The following is a 24,262-nucleotide window of genomic DNA, read 5'->3' as shown; positions in this document are numbered from 1 at the left end:
CACAATTTGACCCAGTTTGTCAATTGCCGTATTACCTAATTTGTGTAAACTGTAAACCCGTATGGGGATCCAAGGCCCGTGTACGCTAAACAACGAACTGAGTACGTACGCTTGTAAAGCTAATATGAGCTTGTTTTGACGGAGGCCGACCGACCGACGACGGGCAGATGGTAACTTGCAGAGATGAGAGATAACTGCATGTTCTCTGAGAATCATGTTTTTTTAGGGTTCGGTACCTCAAAAGGAAAAACGGAACTTGTGCTATAAGACCTACCTAAATGTTGTTCTTGACAGACAAGACAGACAGACAGACTACAAAGTGATTCAGAGCACTCCCCATTATAAGGGCGGCTGTCTAGTAGTGAACGCATACAGGCTGATGGAATGGAAAAATTGAAATATTTCAAATTAAGTACAAGTTACAACTAAATGAAGTAAGTAATGATAACTATAAGTTACTTTATTTAGGTACACACCACCGATTTTCCTATCCTAAAGTCAATCTCCAAGACAAATTGGCAACCGAATGGTTAATGCAAATCCTCGCGTAACATCGTCCATTATAGCGAGTACAGTAGGTACACGGACGGACGCTACGCAAGCCTTTCAACATGTAATGCTAAGTGACATTTCACTTAGAATATTTAGAAGCCGTTAGCGCAAGTGTGTGACGCATGTGACAAATTAAACCGAAGACATGTCGCACTGGTGTGACAAGAGTCCAGCGAAGCGGATCCAGTTAAAAGATCGGTTCACTTACGGACCGGGAGGGCCAGACCTTCGTTATTTTATAAAAGCTTAAATTGTCTATGTCACTCACCGCAGTTTCCGTTGAACGGGAAAAAAGAACGAGGACAACGGTATTGATTTTCAATAATTCTATTCAAATACCGTTGTCCCCGTCAAGCGGGGACAGAGAACGGGAAAACGGGATAAGTTTTTAATAATTTTATTCAATTCCCGTTGTCCCCGTTAACGGGGACGCAGCTAACAGGGACACGGCTAACGGGGACAGCGGGACTACAGCGCGCATTTTCCTCAACACAGGGAGGAACGACCAATGACTGTGAAGTTTGGATCATGGTAACTATAACAGACAACAGGTAACAAAGACACTTCGTATAAAATCTTTCGTCAAAGTATAAAGACGATTTTTTTAACCCCCGACCCAAAAAGAGGGGTGTTATTTATAATTTCTTCGGAATCGTATGAGAAATAACGTCATGCATTGTCAGACACTTTATCGCAACCCCCTACTAGTCACCCTTGAAGTTTAATAAATTGTTAAAGTAAGGGTGTCTTGCTCCTTGCCAGACTCTGGCAAGGGGTTTCTCTAGTAAGTATAGCTGAAGTTAACAGTTGTTTAAGATTTCTGTTTTTCAAGTCTATAAAAACAGACTGGCTTATCTTTTAAACTACGCAACGAATTTCAATGCGGTTTTCATCAACAGATAGAGGATTCAAGAGGAAGGCCATACGTCATCACAGGTAGGACGCACTCATTACAGACTTTCGTCTTTAGGCTATCTCGCTCATATCTTATCACTCGTACGTCTAAAACCCGCCGACCTTAGCATGTGACAATGCGGCGGATAATACTTTTGTTCTTGTACAACAAGTAGAGGCCACTCGAACGAGTCTGCTCGCGTCTTGTGAAAGCTTGTATTTGCATCTACAACGCAATGTTAGACAATTGACAAACATGATGTCACAGTTTCCCCTACCACGAGTACCATCATCGCACTTAGATGATCCATGTAAATACGTGTGTGACATTGTCCAAATCACACTTCACACTAATATTATAAAGGCGAAAGTTTGTGTGTATGTATGTGTGTGTGTGTTTGTTACTCTATCACGCAAAAACCACTGAACGGATTTGGCTGAAATTTGAAATGGAGATAGATATTATCCTGGATTAGCACATAGGCTACTTTTTATCCCGGAAAACCAAAGAGTTTCCACGGGATTTTAAAAAACCTAAATCCACGCGGATGAAGTCGCGGGCATCGGCTAGTAATTTACATTATTTCCAGCATTTTACCTTCTCGCACCAGAAAGCGCAGCGTTGGAAGACTCCCCAATATACTCTATCCACGGAAATAAGTTAGTATATGGTTCTCTCTGTTACTTAATCCCATACAAATGACAGAGACAAAAATCTCAGTGGGCGCTAACATTTTGAGTTACATCGAGATGTTAATAAATAGTTAATTAAGTATGTAAAAAAATTTTTGTTTACCTAATACTTAATGAAAACTACCACTATACAAAACATCACATTATTTTTAGGGTTCCGTATCCAAAAGGTAAAAACGGAACCCTATTAATGTCACTCTGCTGTCTGTTCGTCTGTCTGTCCGCGTGTCACAGGTCTCTTGCTCGTTGACGAAATGAGTTACAAACCTGAAATTTTGATATTTGGTGTAGAACGTTGACGCAAAACCAAATATTGAATTAATTTATTTTTCAGGGGGGCTCCCATACATGAAAAAAGTGCCGAAAAAAAATTTTTTTCTTACATGTGGGGTATCATTGTTGAGAGCTCATTTAGTAGAGTATATTACTACAATCCAACACCATTCAATAAGATGTTTACTACCATCGTCAAAAAATGATAATTATTGAGCAAAATCTTAAAATACGCTTTTCATTAAAGCTGACTCAAAGCTGGCAATTCATGTAACTTCGTTAGTTCTAGTTACAACACCGATAAAATTAATCTACTCCTATCATCGACTTATATCACCCGTATCAAATATCAAACTAGATCCTTACTGACCCAGAAACAATAGGGTCAAGGGGGAGCTGTACGAGTCAGAAATCTAATCTGTGGATTACCTCACAGTTAGGTCATAAGTTCCTGTATGATCTTACATTCAAACTCAAACCCAAACTCAAATAATTTATTCAAATTAGGTACTATTGTACTCCTTTTGATGGTCAGAATTGTTAGATTTGCAAGATGATATAGTGGTGATATTAATTGCGTAAACTTAAAACTAAAGCTACTAGAGTTCCAAACGCGCCCAGGTTTGAGAAGAGCCCACAACAAACTTAGCTGAGTATTCTTTTTTTTATCACTATTTCACAAAATCATTTATTAGAACTATCAAAGCTGTTAAGCAACTCATTCCCAAGCTTTCTTATCATTTAATCTTTCACTTTATTTTATACTTGCTGGGGCATCATGTTTTCATCTCTTAGAATGAGAAGGGAATATTAAGCAATTATAAATATCACTTGTTTTTACTGTAAAGAAAAGCTCTTTGAAGAATCCGTTGAACGTTCTCCATTATATCTGTGTAGAGGATGTGTGAAGTCTGACAATCCATACTTGGGCAGGGTGGTGTACCATCGCCTAAACCTTTTATTTCTCATTACACCTAGCTCAATTCAATAAGATTTTTTCTGCCATCGTCAAAACTGCTTAAAATATTAGGATCAAGGGGATACGATCCGTACGAGTCAGAAATCTAATCTGTGAAGACACACAGTTAGGTCATAAGTTCCTGTATGATCTCACATTTGCTGGAGCATCTGTTTTCATCTCGCACTATAATATACAACTAGTTTAACAATAACAGCATTTTCTGGGAACCATGTGCTTATAGTTTACTGTTTACATATGGGCATTGATTGCAGTATCTTGAAATCGTTTTTAAAGCGTTCGGTAGTCAAAATAAGTAGTAATTCATGATCGACCCACCACCTGCTCAATAGAGAGCATGGATCTCCTCTCAGAATGAGAAGGGTTTTGGCCTACCATACCTACTGGCCAATTACGGTTTGGCAGACTTCACATAGCTTTGAGAAGATTATGAAACCAAGGGTAGCTCTAAAACCAATGATGAAACCAAAAGGTCAATTTAAGAGGCATGTGGCCTAGTTGTCATAATAGAGCAAGAGCCCGTGAGGGACAGACCTTCGTTATTTCATAAAAGCTGAAAGTTTCTCTGCGTGTTGTCCCCAACACAGGGAGGACGATCAGCGACGATAAAGTTTGGATCATCGTAGCTTTGGCAGATAACAGGTATCAAAGGTCGGATATCAAAATCTTTCGTCAAACACAAAGTGTAATTTTTTAATTTTCTTCGGAATAGTATTGGAAATTGCGTCACTCATTTCCCGACACTTAATATCGTAGCAACCCCATGCCAGACACCCTTAAACTTTAAGAGACTGTTAAAGTTTAAGGGTGTCTATAAAATAACAAAGTTCTGGTCCTCACGGGCTCTTGGTCCATAAAGCATATCAAACGATCACTCTTGTTAAGAGGGCTCTCTCCGTCACTCGTTTCCACTCGTTTCATACAATCGTAGTTCCAATTTCATTTGAATATTAAGCAACCAAAGTCCATGAAATGCACATATATTCTAGAAACTAATATCTATGTCTGTGGTTTTCCAGATTTCTGTAAAAATATTCGGTTTCAAAGTTACGCGGTCTTAAAATTTTCATACAAATCTTTGAGCTCCTGTAATTTTAAAACTACATATTTTTAGAAAAATCTAAAACACCACAGACACAGATATTAGTTTCTAGAATATGTCTGCAAAATTTCATGGACTTTGGTTTCTTAACATTCAAATGAAATTGGAACTACGATTGTATGAAACGAGTGGAAACGAGTGACGGAGAGAGCCCTGTTAAGCAAAGTTGACCGCGGGATAGGTAACAAACTTTGGGTGCCCGAATTCAGCCTTTTGGTTTTGCATATCCTCCTAAACACCTCAAAAAAAAAAAGTAACTCGTACGATAAGAGTTAGAACTGCCATTGAAAATTACTCGGGACGCTTTCGAATCCGTGGCCTGGCTAAATTTAGTGACACCTACGCCCGGCGCCGCATGCACATGACTGACAATGAATTCGACAAGGTCTTCCGTCGCCTCCGACGCATCATAGTTGCATGATAAAGTATCAACTAAGCCCACGATGGTTGTACGAAATAGACGAACCATCAAACTATGAAACATGATAAATACCTAGTAAATGATAAATTACTAACACATGCCCAAAATTCTGAAAACTTCGGCACAGATTTTTATAGATGGTAGGTACGTACTTGGACTTTACTTGGGAGTTAAAACGAGAAAGATTGATAAATTGTTGGACACTCTCAACAATCTCAATTCCAACAAGATTTAGAATTCAATTTAGTTCAGATAACAATAGAGTTTAGAGTTCAATTTAGTTTAGAGATTGTATACAACAAAAATAACCGATTTTCTGATTCCAGCATCAGCTAACTTTAATTCTATGTTAACATATAAAACTTACAATTAGGTACATTAGTGTGTTACTCAATAAATTATTTATTAAAATTCATACATTCATGTTAGTATCTATTAATTAACAGTTACCGATAACACCATCAAAACCCATGCGACAACCAAAAAGCTTCACTAACTGTCCTGCTGGTAATTGGAATCCACAGCAAAGTGCGCGCCCATGCTGTACACGGGCACCCCGAAGTTCTGCCTCAGGCAGGAGCTGTTGGTGTTCCTCATGGCTTCTGCTAGCATCTTGGTGGTCTTGCCCACGTTCTCCGTGCGTTTGAGGAAGGCCGCGATGTCCACGCCGCAGGTGTCGTTGACTGCGCGGCGGCAGTCGGCAGAGGACTGCGTGGCGCCGCACACCTCGTCCACGAGCTGTAGTACCGCCACTTCCGTGGAGAATATCACCTCGCAGCAACCTAGTATACAATCATAATGCATATGCACCTTCAAGCCACAGGGCAGGTGTCTTAGCCGTTTCTTCGTAATCCTACTTCCTACTAATATTATAAATGTCTAATTAAAATAAATAAATTATGAAAGTGTCGATGTTTGGATGTTTGTTACTCAATCACGCAAAAACAGCTGAACAGATTTGGATGAAATGGAGATACATTATACCCTGGATTAACACATAGGCTACTTTTAACCGGCCAAGTGCGAGTCAGACTCGCGCACCGAGGGTTCCGTACACAGGTATATTTTCCGACATCTTGCATGATATATCACAAACTATTATGCATAAAAATAAATAAAAATCTGTTTTAGAATGTACAGGTGAAGCCTTTTCATATGATACCCCACTTGGTATTATTGTTATCCTACTTTGAAAATTGAAACATAATTTAATTTTTTTTAACGATGCAACCACCAATTCACAGTTTTCGGATTTATTCCTTTATTTACTTATGCTATAAGACCTACCTACCTGCCTTTCACGATTCTAGGTCAACGGGAAGTACCGTATAGGTATTCTTGACAGACATGACGGACGGACGGACGGACGGACGCACAGACAGACAGACAGACAGACAACAAAGTGATCCTATAAGGGTTCCATTTTTCCTTTTGAGGTACGGAACCCTAAAAAATAAAATAGCAGAAAATGCTAAAGTCAAAAGTGGCTGTATTGAACAGTGTAGGTATAACATCTGTAACTTTGTAACTGTAAATCAATATTACAAAGAAGCAAAGAGTGTGTCACAGGTGGGCTTACATTTTAAAGAAAGTGGCACAAGTCGTGTAGGTAGTGACACTTTTAAAATGAAATTAAGGAAACAATTGTACGAAAATAACACTTTGGTCAAACACATTATTCCACGCTTGCTTGAAAACTCCTGACCTTTTGAAAGTATGATTCACAAAATATATTGCATCTATAGTAATTAGTAGGTCTTCCACTTGCAATATTATGATGGATAAAAAAATGTGTTTCAATTTTTAAAATAAGATGTGGGGTATCATATGAAAGGGCTTTACCTGTACATACTAAAACAATTTTTTATTTATTTATATGCATAATAGTTTTTGATTTATCGTGCAAAATGACGGAAAAAATACAGAGTACGGAACCCTCGGCGCGCAAGTCTGACTCGCACTTGGCCGGTTTTTTTAATATCACAGAAATAAAACTACACATTCTGTGCAAACAACTCTCTACCTATTACAGTACACGTGATACAGCTCGCTGATTTTACATAGGTATACAGTATCCACTGAGCAGAGTGAACTAAAAGGACCTCTTGTTTTGATCCTAAATTGACCACAAATCATAAATGTACTAACATTTGACCACCATTTGACCCCTGCCAGTCGATGTGATGTCGATGCCTCAACATTTTGTTAGAAGTTTCCTAACTGTCGTAAACTGGTAGGAGTATCACAAAAATCAAATATATGTATAACCTGCAATGTTATGACTTATTACATTTTTCTATCATTTCAGCCTGCAACTCAACGCGAAAATGGTGGCTGACAATAAGCCACTAATCTTGGAACTCCTTATAAAATAATTATTATTTATGTAAGTATTATGAATGATGGAAAATAATATTTGACCAAAGTTATATAACTTTAACTATACATTATAGTTTTCCTAACATTCCTAACTTTAGTTGTTCATACCTACTCACAAGATACAAAACAACATACTACATACAATAATATGACACAATTTGTTTGTTATTAATAACACTCATAGTAATTTCTTAACTATAGTTTTCCTCCTATTTACTTAATTACTAACTAAAATGATCATAACTAATTCTGCTGTACACCAATATTCTCTAAACAAAATTGCAGATCCAAATCTAGTGCTATCCTTGTCTATAGAGAGCTTGATTAAAGGTATAGCAACACATTTAGATTTTGTCATCAGAGGGACATTTCGACGGCTTAGAGTGAAAACCTCGTAAGTGTAAAAGAAGTAACTTTTCAGGAGGAAGAAAAAACTGTGTGCTGTAACTAACAGAAGCGAGTATTTACGAGTTTCTCATTTAATGTCATAGATGGCGTTACGAGTATCGAATGAACAAATTAGTCAGATCAGGATGTGCGTTGCGAGGTTTTCTTCCTAGAAATGCAATAAAATAAATTTGAGCAAAAATGCATTCCCGAGGTTTTCACTCTAAGACAACGATTTAGAGATTGTGTACAACAGAATTAACCACTTCATCTGACTGCTGTCTAGTTCAGTTATTGATAAAAACATAAATTACAATAAAACAATTCAAATAATCGAGATACTTAGTACTTAAAATGTTATAAATTCTAATACATAATAATTAGAATTTGTTGATCAAAATACTACTAGTGTAAAACTGTAGATATTAAATAATATAAATAAGTAATGCATACATAAGCATATACTTAATTTTTTTATAAAAATAAGACTAATAGCCATTGAGATTTTAAATTAGGTACCTAAGTAATATAAAAAGCAAGCAAAGTAGATAAACAATATAACACTTATTCTGCATTATGCATTTCATATATACATCTCATACACATACAAGTATTAGAGGCCACATTCCAATCAGATCTTTGTAAACATATACGCTCTGTACATAACTGGACTGACACATATTTGCATAGCAATATCTTGCTCTTGAGAACAGCAAATATCAAATACCCACTAGCCGTGGAAAGTTTGAGATTAGATTAACCCTAATTCAATGGCTTAATACACTTTTAATGCTATTAATCTAAAATCCATACTTATATTATATGTGAAAGCATGTCTCTCAGTCTGTCTGTCTGCAAGCCTTTCATAGATAGAAACAGAGATAGTTTGCATCCTAGAGAAGGACAGGTTACTTTTATCCCAGACAATCAAAGAGCTCCCAAGGGATATTTAAAAAACCACACACAGATGAAATTACAGGTATCATATTTAGTGCAGCAATTTTGCATTTTGGAGACCACATAAAGGCACCTTTATGTCCCAGACTAGTTCACACAGGATTTTTAAAAAACTGACTGACTATATGCAACTATTTTGTGTTTACATAAATACCTACATAGGTAATATTAAAATTAATGTGATATCCAAGAAATTGAGTATATTTAAATTTGTAAAAGTACCTACTTTATTTATTTACTTAGTTTATTTTTTAAGTAAGTTATCCTAATATTTTTTGTTCCTAAAAGTATTAAAAAAATATGGTTGGTAAGAAAGCAGCTTCTACTGAGAAGAGCCGTCAAAAAAGTCAGCAGTTAGGTACTTTTCAAATAATAAAAAGTAACAGTATTATCAATGTAAGTTTCACAATTTACTAAACCATCTTGTGGACAGCTGAAAACTCAGCTGGTTGCTGTGAGAGAGATATGATTAAGAACTACCTTGCTGGCCTTCGCGTCTGAAACGCATAGCATAATTGTTCATGTCGAATAGTTTTACATCATTAATAAAGATAAACTGAACAAGTCGTATAATTAGATTTAGTTTCGTACGGTCAGTCCAGCGGTATTGACATTGAGCTCAAGTTAAAAATACCTATTTACCTGCGTCCCGGTCGAGCTTGTTCGGCTTTAGGTGGTCCGAAGAGTGGCCCAGGATCAGCGGGGACAGGATCCTGGGCCACAGCACGGCGAAGCAGCCCACAACAATCACTAAAACGAACATAGTCTTTCGCGGCCCTAGCACATCGTCGATCGCCATACTGACGTCGTTTCGTATCGCAATTCACGCACAGAGCCGGTCGCACTCTACGGGAACATCGTCGTGTGTGATAAAAATAAAGACTTTCGCTCCGTACGCCGCGAATATCGAGAAAACCGACCAACAGATTACGACTTTAGCGACTTTAGGTGCAACAAATGACAGCTGTCAAAGTGTAGCACCCTCCGCCCGGGTGACGTTTCGGGAGCGATCGCGATAACGCATCTTCGATTCCGCTACGGGAGCATCCGTCTTCCGTCTTCTGAAAATGTTCTTCGCACGTCGAACGCCGGTGGATTGAGCTGGCTCGATGTGACACAGCCGTATATGACAGTCAATCAGCTATGCCGACATCTTGCCTTCCCAGCCACCGGCTTTTCCGTAGCTTTCTGTTGAGCGGTCACTGCAGCTTCAAATTCAAATATTGACAGAGTGAATTAGCGTTTGGACGAGCGTGCGGCGCTCGCGGTCAGGCCTCGGTACAATATGCCTGTGCGCGGAGGCGGCGCCGGCTATTAACCCTTCCCCACCGCGGCATGCTGTGCACGCGCTCAGATGAATACCAATTAGACATTCTATGTAGGTATTTGTCATTAGACGGAGACATGAAGAATAAGGCGCTCCAATACTCACTACTGACTGGCTCCCTGAGCACCTCTGAGTGCCTCTGATGTGCTTTCCCATTGAGTAAAGGAAATAGGAATAGATACCTTCTAGAAGTACAACATGCACTGTAAACTTGTGCATAGACTTTCTTCTGGATCTATTTTGAAAAGAACAGCTGTTGAAACACGACTAATACCCCAGAACGCTAGATAGGTATATGCTTCCAAGGATACCTACCTATCCCCCCTTTCCCTGTAAAGTCAAAGCTTATATCAGGATAGGAGTCAGGACTCAGAAGTGGGCAACTACCACTACAATAGCTCTAGGGTTTGAACTTTATTTCGAATTTCAGTCTACTCCCTTGACCGTTGAGCTTTTGAAACTTAGTATAGGTACCCTGCTTCTCTCTCGTGTAGGTACACAACCTCAGAATTTCTTCTATAGATCCAGGGTTATTACTTCGAAGAGTTATTATTAAGCTCAAAAGACAAATAGGTAGGTTAACTTCTGGTGTAAACTCCGAAGCGGCGCGGCGCGCCTAGGGAAACGGTCTGGGATTCGAACTCATGATCTTTGGTAAACTCATTCTAACCACTTAACTACCAGGACTGAACAAAACCTTAACGACACTATTACACAGATATATACCTCTAAGTGGCTAGGTACGTGTATGTTTGGTCACACGGTAATAAGTCCGTCACACGACTTTAAAGTAGGCTCTTCAGAATGAATGCTCTCGAAATTAGTTACACTTATTTTCGTGATTACAAGCCTATCTCTCAAAGTTACTATCGTTACTATTTAACTATGTCGATTATAGACTTTGAAACCATCCAACCGATGTGCCCCAACCTGGTTTCAGTAGAAAGGCAATAAAGCGAAGTTGGTACCTATAATTAGGGGCTAGTTAGTAGTAACTAGGTACGAAGTACGAACTCTACGAACTTCCAGATTTCAGTCCGTTCCAAAAAAGAACTTTATCGTTTCCCGATATATAAAATCCAAAAGTTTCATCTGTACCTACCTACCTTTTGTTAAGGCATACCTAGATACCTGTCTGCGGATTGTATGCGCCTACATTTCATTATATTTCATGATGATAGCCTAAGCTTCATGACAGCCTAAGTTTCATGAGCTCATATCTTAGTGGTTTAAATAGGTAAGTAGTAGATTGTTTGTTTGTATAGAAGCGGAGAATCTCCACAAATCCTAAACAATTTATTTAAAATACAAGCAGGCGGTATAACGAACGATTTTTTTAAGGTTCGACAGTTTGTGCGTTCGCGCCTGATCGCTATTCGGGTCACACACATCCCCTCCCACCGAACAATGGTTGGTAGCACTCCTTTCCACGCAGGAAACGACGCACGCGCATGCATTACAAAACACCTAGCACGTAGGTAACACCGCCATATATTTTTAAGGCTCGGACAGACATGACGCGTTACGACCGCGGCACCTACGACAGGACGTCACCCTCCGTAGCTTGATGGCAACGGCACCTGTCCTACGCACATTTCGCCCTGTAAACACCTTCATATAATTTCTAAGTCACATTTTTAAGACTATAAAGGATAGTCAATTAGTCACACAAATGGTTGAAATAAGTGTAATAATTTTTGTTCCATCTTTAAAAAATAGGCTATCTGTTAACTAAAATAGGTATTTTGGAAAATCATGTAAGTAAACATGCCAAAAATGGTTTAATTTACGTAGGTACTACTTAAGTTTTTTTGCACTTTGTATTTTGTACAAGTTCTAGCCTTTAGAAACGTTGCTATCACGCGTCGCTACCGCGATGCGTTATGCTTGACCAAGCCTCAATGCCGCCATATTTAAAAATAAGCAGCCCGTTGCCAGTCTGCCTGGAAATGATGGAGACAGTTGCCATAAAGGGTACATCCTGGTTAGTTTCCGTCCATCAGTTTTGGCTCAGGAAACGCGTGATTCACATTCAAGTCGGCTTGTAAAACCTCTTTCCGTATCCCTAATAGAGAGAGAGAGACCCAGGGAGGGGCAGACCTTCGTTGTTTTATAGAAGCTGAAAACTCCTGAAACTGAGTATTAACCCCAACACAGGGAAGAACAATCAACGACTATGAAGTTTTGATCAAGGTGGCTGTGGGAGATAACGGGTAACAAAGATGTAAAACTTCTTACGTCAAAGAATAAAGTATAAAAAATTTTCCGGAAAAGTATTAGAAATCACGTCATGTATTGCCACGACACATAAGATTTTTTTACACCTTTGTTACCCGCTATCTCCCAAAACCACCATGATCCAAACTTCATAGTCGCTGATTGTTCCTCCCTGCGTTGGGGGCAATACACAGAGAATCTTTCAGCTTTTATAAAATAACGAAGGTCTAACCCTCGCGGGCTTTTAGTCCATAACGTGCAACAGTCAACACCCTATGGGTGGAAATAAATGAGCGGTATCGGTTAATTCTTATTGCAGTCACGTTTTCTGATAAGGAGCCTACTACCAAAAACACGTAAATTCATTCACCCTATAAGTGTGATGTCTGTTCCCCTAAAAATAGAATTCCGACTGTGTGTCTTCTATTGATTTTCTTGCTGTCATCATGAATCACCATCAGCACTGGTACACTACTAAGCACAGATCTTTTGTCAGAGTGAGAAGGGTTTTGGCCATAGTCCATCAAGTTGGCCTAGTGCAAAGCAGACTTCACACACCTTTGAGAATATTTCAGAGGACTCTCAGACATGCAAGTTTCCTTACGTTTTCCTTCAACATTAAAGAGAGTGATATTTCTCCTCATAAATTCTCCATACAAATTATTACAAATGCGAAAGTGTGTCTGTCTATCTGTTTGTCTGATCATCAGTCTGCCTGTCTGTCTGCCTGCTAACTTTTCACGGCCCAATAGTTTAACCGATTTTGTTGGGAACAGAGCTTACATCCCGGGGACGGAAATAGGCTTCTTTTTATCCCGGAAAATCTGAGTTCCCACGGGATTCTCAATGACATAATTTAGGCTAAACCGATTTATGCGTACGGAGGTAGCCTGCGCCCCGGAAATTGACATGGGCAACTTTTTTCCTCGGAAAAGCAAAGAGATCCCACGGGTTTTTAAAAAACCTAAATCCATCAGTATTTTTGATGCTAGTAATCCGTAAATCAAGAAATGGCAGTAGGTACCTAGGTTCCGAATTATTCCAACAATTTGCCTCAGCTGGCACCCGAATGTCAGACTGGTTAACAGCTTAACACTCGTAAGTTTTCTTGTTCAGGTTTTAAGTAGATCAACCCAAAAACATTCAACAGTCCAATTGTAGTGCCGCGACATTCCGCGCATTCCGAAGCATTCTAGATTTCATAGAGAGCTAGAACGAGAGTTGTGATTATCACATAGCTACAATCGCAATTGTTCAGATTGGCTGAATTTACGATGTTCTAGCTTGGTCTGATCTGAGCTTCGATAGCTCAACGGTCGAGGAGCGGACTGAATTCCGAAAGGTCGGCGATTCAAACCCCCCCCCCCCCCCCCCCCTATGCACACTACCCACTCCAACACTAACCTCAGGTTGATAGCAGACAGACAGAACAGCGCTTTCAAAGCGCATTATACATATCTGCATTAGTTATGAATAAGTTCCTTACTAACACGTATTATTTCTAGATACTAGCATAATATTGTGGGCCTTTGTTGTCCGATAAAATATACTTAGACAGGAACTTCTCCAAAATCGATGAGGAACTTTCACACGGTACGGTCTTGCGCCGCCTGAATCCAGCCCTGCGACTCGTTTGAGGTCGTCACTTGTCTGTCCATGTAGGGGGTCTTCTAACGCTGCGATTTCTCTTACGAGGTCTTCATTCTAGTACCTTGACCTGTTATTGGAACTATGTGTTCTACCACCTACCCATTTCATTTCAGCTTCGCAACCCGTTGAGTTATGTCAGTTACTCTGGTTCTTTTATTCAACAGTTACTCTTTTCAAAAGAGAGAGCCATATGCCTTCCTTGCTCCGAGATTCCTTAAAACCATCATCATCATCATCTTCACGACTACAAGGTTGGCCCTTCTCTTAGAATTTGACCTGCAATTCGCTCCAGCAATGCGCAGGAGTTCAATTGCTTTTATACATGCCATAATATTGTATATCAAATCTTTGAAAAGAGCAACCGCCGAGTTTCTTGCTGGTTCTTCTCGGTAGGAAAGGCATTCCGAACCAGTGGTAGATGCTTTTGACGATTCAAAAGAACTTGTAAAAGTCTAATTGAATAAAAATATTTTGAATTTGAATTAGAAGGATAAAGGTTTAAGAGCTTACCTTTATTAAATCAAATTATACCTACGAGTACCTATTAGAATAGTGAAATTAATGCGTGTAATGTAAATATTATATGTACAAAGCGAATTTAAATAAGTATATGTACAAAGGGCGTAAGAAACATCTGTATTCCCTCGTGTGGGAGTTACCAACTGGGTAGGGTTGCCAAAAACTCACCGAGCTTTTCAATGATTACAAGTTCTCAATCTATACTAATATTATAAAGAGGAAACCTTTGTATTTTTGTATGTTTGTATTGAAAAGGCTCAAAAACTACTGGACCGATTTCAAACCAATACTTAGAGGGATTCTTCCGAATCCGTATAGGCTATATTTTATCCCGGAAAATAGAAAAAATAAATGTCCACCCGTGCGAAGCCGGGGCGGGTCGCTAGTTGCTCAATAATTTATGTTTTCAGCAAATGCCGGCCACATGGAAGAGACTCCAATGTAAGTAAATGGATGGCGATTGGTGAGTGATGCAAGTGACGTGCACACGACGACCATAATAAGGAATTGATTGACAACTCAATCATCAAAATCGGCCCAGTAATTTAGGTGCTACGGTGGAACACATAGAATTTGATACATACATACATACAAACATGCATCTATACATACAAACATGCATACACACATAGTCTGCAAAAATCATAACCCTTTTTTAAGCTTTGCCATAGTCGGACAGAAAAACCGGCCAAACACCAACATTTTGCACGATAAATCAAAAACTATTAAGTAAACATAAAAATATATAAAAATCTGTTTTAGAATGGACAAGTAAAGCCCTTTCATATGATAGCCCACTTCTGTTGGTTATCTTACTTTGAAAATTAAAACACATTTTAATTATTTTTTTTTAATGATGTAACCACAAATCAGGGTTTTCAGATTTATTCCTGTACTTGTGCTTTAAGACCTACCTAGGTACCTGCCGTCAACGGGAAGTACCCTATACGTTTCTTGACAGACACGACGAACAGACAGACAGACAACAAAGTGATCCTATAAGGGTTCCGTTTTTCCTTTTGAGGTACGGAACCCTAAAAATATATAGTGACTTATCAAGTCTATTAAGTGATGGTGTAGTTAGTGGGAGTCGGGAGCCCTATCAGCGCGGCAGAGGAATGGGCGGCGAGTGATGTAAGTCGTGAGTCATCCGCTAATCGTGTAATTACGCCCTCTGTATCTGCACACTCAGCAGAATATCACGGCGCTACACAGTTACCGACAGAAGGAATAGGGAAGGATAGTTATCGCACTACACAGTTAACGACAGAAGGAACTAACAAAACGACGAGGCTTCGACTTGGCAGGCGTCAAAATCACTACCCATATTCTGCCGTCCTAACGAAGAGAGCAATAACTAGGTTTCGACTACTTTCGAGATATTCGCGGTTATGATTAGCTACTTACAAATCGTAATATTACATATTGCAGTTTTGATAACCAACAGAACCGAAACTACTGAAGATACAAAAAAGACGTCTAAGGTGAAAATATAGAGCTCATTTTCCTGATTACGGATATATATATGGTCTTAAGTCAATTTGCCCAAAAACTCGACTTATTGCACTCTTTGTTAGGACTCAGTATTATAAACTAGATGAAGCCCGCAGCTTCGCCCGCGTGGATTGGTCAGTTCCCCTGCAGCATCAAGATTGAGGAGATGGAATCCAAATTTTTTATGGGACAATGTCACAAAGTTCCTCTATCGATTAAAAAAAATTACGCAAATTGGTTCAGAAATCTCGGAGATATCAGTGTACATAAGTAGAAAAACACAACTCCTCCATTCTTTAAAGTCGGTTAAAAAGGTTGCCTATGTCACCTACTCCTTGGTTAATCCTCTACTTGTCTGTGAAAGTCCCATCAAAATAGGTTCAGCCATTCCGAAGATTAGCCCGTTCAAACAGATATACACTTCAATTTTATTTATTAGTAAGTATAGTTGCGAAAGTGTGTTTGTTTGTTGGTTTGTCCTTCAATCACGACTCAACTGAGCAATGGATTGTCGTGATTTTTTGGCATGGGTATAGTTAAAGGTATAGGTTACTTTTTATCCCGGAAAATCAAAGAGTTCCCACGGTATTTTTAAAAACCTAAATCCTCGCGGACAAAATCGTGGGCATCAGCTAGTATGTTAAATGCATTAAAAATGACTTCTCACGCGCTATTTTAAGTTTGAAGTGATACTAAAAAAAATCAAAATGGCCACCATCATTGGAAAGTACTTAATTTAAAAGTGTTAAGTCTTGTAACTACGATGGTACGGAACCTTTTGTGTGCGAGTCGACTCGCACTTGACCGATTTTTAAAATACGCAAAGCATTGACAACGAGTAATGCCATATATTGCCAAATTATCGGGTACGGTCGCGTGCGCATATCTACGCGTACGCTGTTACGCGCGTTGAATGTTATGTTATTTCAAAATTGTGAAAAAACACGACGCGGTTTTGAGGGCGTTAACGCACGTTTTCCTTTACCCTATTAGATTAGACCCATTACGCACGGTTGACTGGTCGCCTGGCAACTGTGTGCACATAGACACGGCGATTTCCATATAAATTACAGATTCTAACAGTCGCTGGCGACTGAGTTGCCGGGCGACTAGTCGACAGAGCGCAAGTAATGGGTCTTAGAGATACTAGCAAGCTGAGCTGTCCCTTCAGCAGTTTTCTAGAACCACTATACGATCATTTCAGGAAGGGGATTCTTCCGTCGTTGACTTTTTGCCTATACGAGTTTAGAAGTCAATAAATAATAAATAATTGTTGTACCTGACCTACAAACGACGACTGACGAAGGAACAAGAACAAGACAATCGCCTTCCTGAAGCTAATTAAATAAAATACCCAGCGTTTAGTAGGAACTAGAAAGTTTTAGAATTGGAATTAAAAACCAAGGTCCCTCCCACATCAGGCATATCTTTGCTACCTGAACATATTGTCCTGGTAATCTTCAGGTTGTAGTTCTATAGCAGACTATCACCGTCCCTTAGGCCTAGCGTCGTAATTTGACAGTTATTGTGTGAACTTTAATTGACTGCCACTCTCTTATTAGTGGCCAAAATGCACAGTTGCAGCAAGATTAACTTATTCAACAAGAACTGCGATTCTAGGAATGTGAATTACTTACTTAAATGTGAATACTTATATCATATAGCATTAGAAAATTGTCGTTAACGCGCGAAATATTCTCCCGTATGTTTTAAGCTGGTTTTCACCTACTTTAATATAAATCTAAAAACGAAGCTTTGCCGATATGTTATGCCTGCCAGGTATACTATTAAACGTGATTTAACTTAATATCATAATATCTTTAATTTCAAAATTAGGAATATCCCCCAACGAAATAAAATTACAGAGTCAAGAAGAGATGTGTCTGCGGCGCGCACAGAAATCTATACATATAATAAAATTGTAGAAAAGTGGTGTCTGTACAATGGAAATATATAAAAAAAAGTAGCAGGGGTTGTTATTATATCGATGCCGAACCCGAAATTGTAATTAATTTTTTTTGTCTGTTTGTCTGTCTGTTTGTGCACGCTAATATTAGAAACGGCGTATTCGATTTAGACACGGTTTTCACTAATATATTGTAGTAAGCTTCACTTAACATTAAAGTGTTTATTTCATGTCAATCGGTTCATAAATAAAAAAGTTATGTCAATTTAAAGAATCACGGCGAACATTTTTAACGAACAGGGTATATATGCTGCCCGAAAAGTCACTATTCCACTCGAACGAAGTCGCGGGCACAGCTAGTTTAAAATACTTTCCTACTGCATGAGAATCCTGAAAGTTTGGTAAAGAGTAAAGTCACCACCACCATCGTTGCGGCTCACTCTTGGGTAATTAATTCATCCAATTCCAAGGCCTCACTTCATACTACCCATCAAAATAAATCAATAAATTCCCCACTGCGCAGGTTCAATAACAAACTTTCTGGTTCGAAAAAATCTGCTGTGTAAACTGCTCCAACGCTCCCACGAAGAGCCTACCCACTGCCCAGCTAGCTTATGATTTGTGACCCAAACCATCAGCAGGCGGGTCACCTAAACTTTTAGCAAAGCTAAAGCTCAGATCTATAGAGTGCACTTTGACTTTGCTCAGACTTAAGACACTGTTAAAATGAGACAGCGTTATACCGATGGCATAAATCTGTCTCGTTTTAACTGAAACTTAAGTTTAAGCAAAGTCAAAGTGCGGTCTATAGATTTCAACCTAAAAGTCCAAACTTTGGGCGATCTCAGTGAGCTTGCTTTTCTTGCGAAATTCTCCAGATGATATTCTCCGGATATTATCTAATAAGTAGTTAAAATTATGTTACCGAAAGTTATGAATACCTCCTATAATAGTCGTTCCGTGACGACTTGTTTAGCGGTTCACTATATAAGTGACGCGGCCATTTTTACACATTCCCGCTAAAATTACTGACCTTGGCGATATGAGGTTAGTGGTTCTACATGTAAGTTACTAATACATACTAGAAGTTACACATAAGTAAGTTACTAATACATTAAGTTATACCTACCTAAAAATAAGTTTAACTAGGAACCATCGTTAGACGTCATCTGTAGGGACTTCCACACGCTGCGGTTTTGCAACGCGTCTGGAATCTGGATCTAACGGCTACCAGCAACTCGTCTGATGTCGTCTGTCACCTGCCCGGCTAGCATGGGCAGTAGATAAAAATTATATCCCCCGATTATATCCACTGATGTCATAGAAATCAGTGGATATAATCGGGGATATACTGCCCATGCTAGCCGGGCTGGAAGGCTGGGGGATCTGATAACGCTGCGCCTGCGCTTTCGGATGTGAAATCACCATTCCAGCACATAAACGCACATAGGTAAGTACCTACCTAGCCCCCTGAATAAGAGGCGAACATCTTTTTTGACGGCCTCTCTGACACAGTAGTAAGCGCTGTGGTCTTATTAGTGGGAGGTCCTTGCTTCGATTCCCGAAATTGGTTTGGAATTTTATAATTTCTAAATTTCTGGTCTGGTCTGGTGGGAGGCTTCGGCCGTGGCCAGTTACCACACTACCGGCAAAGCCGTGCCGCTAGGCAATTTAGCATTCCGGTACGATGCCGTGTAGAAACCAAAGGGGTATGGGTTTAATAAAAAACTGCCATACCCCTTCCAAATTAGCCCGCTTCCATCTTAGACTGCACCACCACTTACCACCAGGTGAGATTGCCGTCAAGGACTAACTTGTATTGAATAAAAAAAAAACGCTAGGCTATCACGGCTCTTCAATAGGTAAATAACTATTCGGAGGTTATTTATTTAGGTACATGGATTAAGATTTTAGGATCTACGACGTAGGCATATTGCTATGATACTAATAAATAGGTAGCCGCATATATATGCGGCTAATAATAATATAATTAATATTTGCAATTTTATAGCCACGGTTATGAATATTGCAGCCCTAATTCGTCCACAGAACCATTTTTCGCGCCATCCAATGGGCAATCAATGGATCGGACTCCATATTGGAATCGATTGAAAACTAATTGGTTATCGACGCCGTATTGGAAGTAGGTATAATATAATATAAAGTAGGTATTAGTATAGTATAGACATGTATGAAAGAGTTGACGATTGTTGTAGGTAACTACTTAGTGTTGAAAGAAAGAGATGGACAATGTGAATATTTTGACTTTTATTCGACTTCGATATTCGTCTCTTATATACAGGGTGTCATAGGTGTAACCCTATTGAATTACCTACTATCTACTCAAACACGACCAGTAAAGTATAATTCAATTAGCACAGCGCTACGGCCTAAAATTTAATAAACGCCTCTCTTTCTATCCTGCATAACCTGCATTTAGAGCGAATAGAAGAAATCGGTTAAGTGCTAGTATACTAGAACTACCACGAAGAGTTCCGTACAATGGGGTGGCGCTTTCAATATTTATTCTTCTGTGATTTCAGTTCTGTATCTTTACAATCTGTAAGGCAAGGCACAAAGAAAACCAGAAAGCTATGTGCGCTAATCTGCCTTGACGTGAGAAACGCTTTCAATTCAGCTTCGTGGAGGGAGATCCTTTTAGAGATACGGATGAGAGGTTTCCCAGGCTACATTCAAAACCTGCTTAGTAGCTACCTGGAGAACCGATACATTGAGGTGAAGGATAGTAAGGGTTTGGAGGAGAGGATCCAAGTTAGTAGCGGAGTTCCACAAGGATCCATACTTGGCCCAACACTGTGGAACATTCTATATGATGGCGTTTTCCAAATAACGCAGGAAGAAGGCACAGAACTGGTGGGGTTCGCTGATGATTTGGCTCTGTTAGTCGTGGCCAAAACTGAAGCTACCCTCATGACACGGGCAAACACAGCACTTGACCGAATAAACACCTGGATGAAAGGAAGGCAGCTCTCCCTAGCACCGGAAAAAACTGAAGCGATAGTGTTTAGTGGAAGGCGAAGGCTAAATCCCATTAATTTTTTGATCCAAGGTGCTAGAGTAACACCAAAAGAGCACATTAAATATTGGGGAATATGGCTGGATAAGAGTCTTAACTACAAAAAACATATAGAAGAGGTAGCTAATAAAGCCCAGAAGCTGACAGAGGCACTATACAGACTAATGCCTACAAAAGGAGGGCCTAGAGCGAGCAAGAGGAGGGTGTTGGCATCAGTGGCCCACTCCATAATTCTTTACGGGGCACCAATATTCAGGGAAGCTATGAGGGTGGAACTGTACAAGAAGAAATTGGAAGGAGTCCAAAGACGACTGGCTATAGGTATTTGTGGAGCATATCGAACAGTCTCCACTGAAGCCGTGCTGGTGATAGCTGGGCTTATCCCTATAGCGAAACTGGTAAGCGAACGCGCTAAGCTGTTCGATAGCAAGGAGCAAACACTTATAGAAGTGCGAGAGGACACCTTGAAGGAGTGGGCAAACGAATGGTCGGAAGCAGGAAAAGGGAGCTGGACCAGAGAACTCATCACCGACTTGAAAAAATGGCACACTAGGAAGCATGGGGAAGTAGATCGCTGGCTGACACAAGCGCTCAGCGGTCACGGGGTGTTCAACACCTACCTCTTCGCAATTGGGAAAGCACCGACCGAAGGCTGCTACTTTTGCGGAGAGGAAGACACCCCGAGACACGCAATATTCGAATGCCCAGGTAGTGCCGACCTAAGGGCAAAAGCGCTTCGATCGACCGACGCGGAGGACGTGAATGCCGGAAATCTTATGGCGCGCATGCTGTCGAGCGAAGACGCCTGGCTAAGATATAGCCAAATGCTGAGGGCTACCATGATGCGAAGGGAGGAGAAAGAAAAAGAAGGAAAGAAGAAGATAGAAATTTAGGAGGTCAGCATGATGTAATGTCACGCAGTTCCGTGCTCACCTTGGCAGACATGGGGAGGTTATTTTAGTCCGTGCAAGTCGGACACACCCTGCCAGCAGGTAGATGTCCGTAGGGATTTTTTTCCTCCCCCGAAGGAAAAAAAAAAGTTCTGTATCTTTTACGTTTGAAAGAAAGAAGAATATATTTTCGTTTTGAAAGTTTGGCCCACCTATACATATCTATGCCCACCTACCACCCGATAAAATTACTTAAAAATTTGGTTATCCTGGAACATCTTATACTTGAGCATTAAAGCCTCAAGTATAGGAATAAACTTTGTCACCAAAGAAGGATTTCGTGCCGTGAAATTCTTCTTTGTCGAGACTCTACGGAGTAAATACCCCAATTATTGTTCAGACTTTACCGGACACCCTGTAGTATTGGTACATCTGACAAATTGCGTAGTGTAGTCCCTTGTTCAGGCGCGTAAAGGAGTATAGGCCAATATGTATGCAAGTCAGGCCCCCGCCAAAGCCATTCGTGCCCGACCAGCGCTGAACCGACCGAATCATGTCGATGGAATTTATGTTCGCTCTGTATGATATACTATGAATATGTAAAATTGAGGGTTCTAGGAATTTGATTGTTTAAAAATGCTCGCATTTTGTCGTTATATGATACATATTGATTTTGAAAGAGCCACCCCATGATACATTAGGGATACAATCAATCATTTCAATCATCAATCAATATTTAATAATAGAATCAATAAATATTTATTTTATTTGCTGAAATCTTGCAGATTAGCATAGATATCTAAGTCTGTTTGAAGACTATCTAGGTATGCTCGCTGAGTAGGGTTGTTTTCGTTACCTATGGATATAATAGGTATGCACGCTCCCCTATGTTAATCGCTTTTACTGTACTTTTATTAACCGCATCGGCAAATTCTTTTGCGCAGAAAAGCGCGACCTAACGCAGCCTAAAACCGAATGTACACCAATGAAATATAGACCTTATTGTTTTACGTTAAGATTTTAAATACAACAACAGAAATTCATGCTACCTCGCACATAATTCGCGCGTACTTTACAAAACATGGCGCGTCAGCAACAACCAATAGCGGACGGCCGCGCATTATGATTGGCTAAGATATTTTCGCGCCATTCAAAAATAAGTTTTCTGCGTAAGTATACCGACGTAACCAGGGGGTAGGTAACTTATAAAAGTAGTAGTGTCATATGAATAGATAGTGGTAAGTAGCACTATAAATCTTATAATTCTACCTTTAGGCCTTTACCTACAATTTATAAACCAGATAGTCAGATCTGAATAATCTTACTGAATCGTGGTGACTTTGAATTGCCATTTGGCAAATGCTCAGGCGTTGAAGAGTCAGGTTTATAATAATGTTCCTGATACTTTACTGAGAATCAAGTAAATAATGGTTTCGATTGCATATCTCGATACTGCCCCAAAGATTTATGCTTTCGTAATTCGTTCTACTCGTATGTAGAATTACCAATAAGGTCATATTCAAATCCCTGCATCTGTTTAGATACCTACTATAACTGAATACAACTTCTAGACAAAGCAACTGCCTTGTGATTTGCTCACTCAGCGTCTAACACTGAATGATAACGACAGAGCTCATTTGACATTTAATTTCAATTCATTGACGGTTTTCTATGAAAAAATATTTTAATATCCCTCAGTGAAGCAGCAATGTAGAACCATTATTATGAGCTTGGTGACTGTTGTTAAGTGTTAGACACTGACTTCGAGGCGAATCATCCTACACGCACATTTTATGTTTAACTATGTATGTTGGATTCACAAATAAAACAACAATTAGTTCATTCATTTATAATAGAGGTAGGTACCTACGTACTAAACAGTCGCCGAAAGCAAACCAATCTAAATCGATCGGTTCGAGTAGTCCACGCGGACAAAGTCGCGGGCATTAACTAGTCTAAATATATAAAAGGAAAAGGTGACTAAGAGACTAATTTATTATATTTATCAATGCACAGCTGTGGCTTAAACCACATGAGTAAAGGTAGCTCAAACTACGGACGGGTTGGGCTGGGTATGCAGATAGCTAAATTATAATGTAGACATCAACTTATTATACTGTATTATAATGTAGACAACTAAGAAAGGAGTTTTGAAAATTCTACTCTTAGTTAAAATAGGGTTTTGTTATGTGTAGTCCATGCAGACGAAGTCGCGGGCATAAGCTAACTTTATTTTATAACTTTGAACGTAAGATGAAACGTCTCTTACAAATCAATGTGAGCTTGTGGCTTGTGCTTCGTCTCTGTTGGCGTTTGCTGGCGCGCGTGTGGTGCCTCTTTGGAGTGTTTTTTTTTTTTTGTTAAAAGTGGCCGGTTTTTGTGTTTTACTGGTGTTTTTTGGTGGTGGAACTGACTGGGAAGCGCTCTAAAGGGGCGCCGCGCGTGTGGCGGTGGGCATCGGTACAGACGAAGCCCATACTTTTATAGTTTCCCTAACTTATAAATAGCTACAAACCTGACATTGGCTCATCTATGTAAAGCCAGGCGAGAGAAAAAAAAATCAATGTGACTTTGACGTTTAAAAT

General features: G+C 39.6%; 1 protein-coding gene across 7 annotated transcripts in view; it reads right to left on the bottom strand.

Annotated features, from left to right (window-relative positions):
• The window catches only part of LOC123875898 (resistance to inhibitors of cholinesterase protein 3), a 34,215-nt gene extending 24,328 nt beyond the window's left edge, over window positions 1-9,887 (bottom strand). For 2 of the 7 annotated variants that reach the window (XM_045921976.1, XM_045921978.1), the window contains exons 1-2: window positions 9,280-9,886; window positions 5,412-5,696 (exon numbers count right to left, since the gene is read on the bottom strand). In XM_045921976.1, the coding sequence (XP_045777932.1) occupies window positions 5,412-5,696; window positions 9,280-9,436 (442 nt within the window). In that variant the 5' untranslated portion in view covers window positions 9,437-9,886. Of the gene's footprint in view, window positions 1-5,411; window positions 5,697-9,279 lie in introns of all 7 variants that reach the window. The other 5 variants (XM_045921980.1, XM_045921977.1, XM_045921979.1 and 2 more) reach the window with 5 other exon arrangements.
• Window positions 9,888-24,262: the final 14,375 nt, after the last annotated feature.

Source organism: Maniola jurtina, chromosome 20 (assembly GCF_905333055.1).
Source record: "Maniola jurtina chromosome 20, ilManJurt1.1, whole genome shotgun sequence".
Classification (NCBI taxonomy): Eukaryota; Metazoa; Arthropoda; class Insecta; order Lepidoptera; family Nymphalidae; genus Maniola; species Maniola jurtina.
The sequence above is the reverse complement of the archived record's forward strand: the minus strand, read 5'-3'. Positions and strand labels throughout refer to the sequence as shown.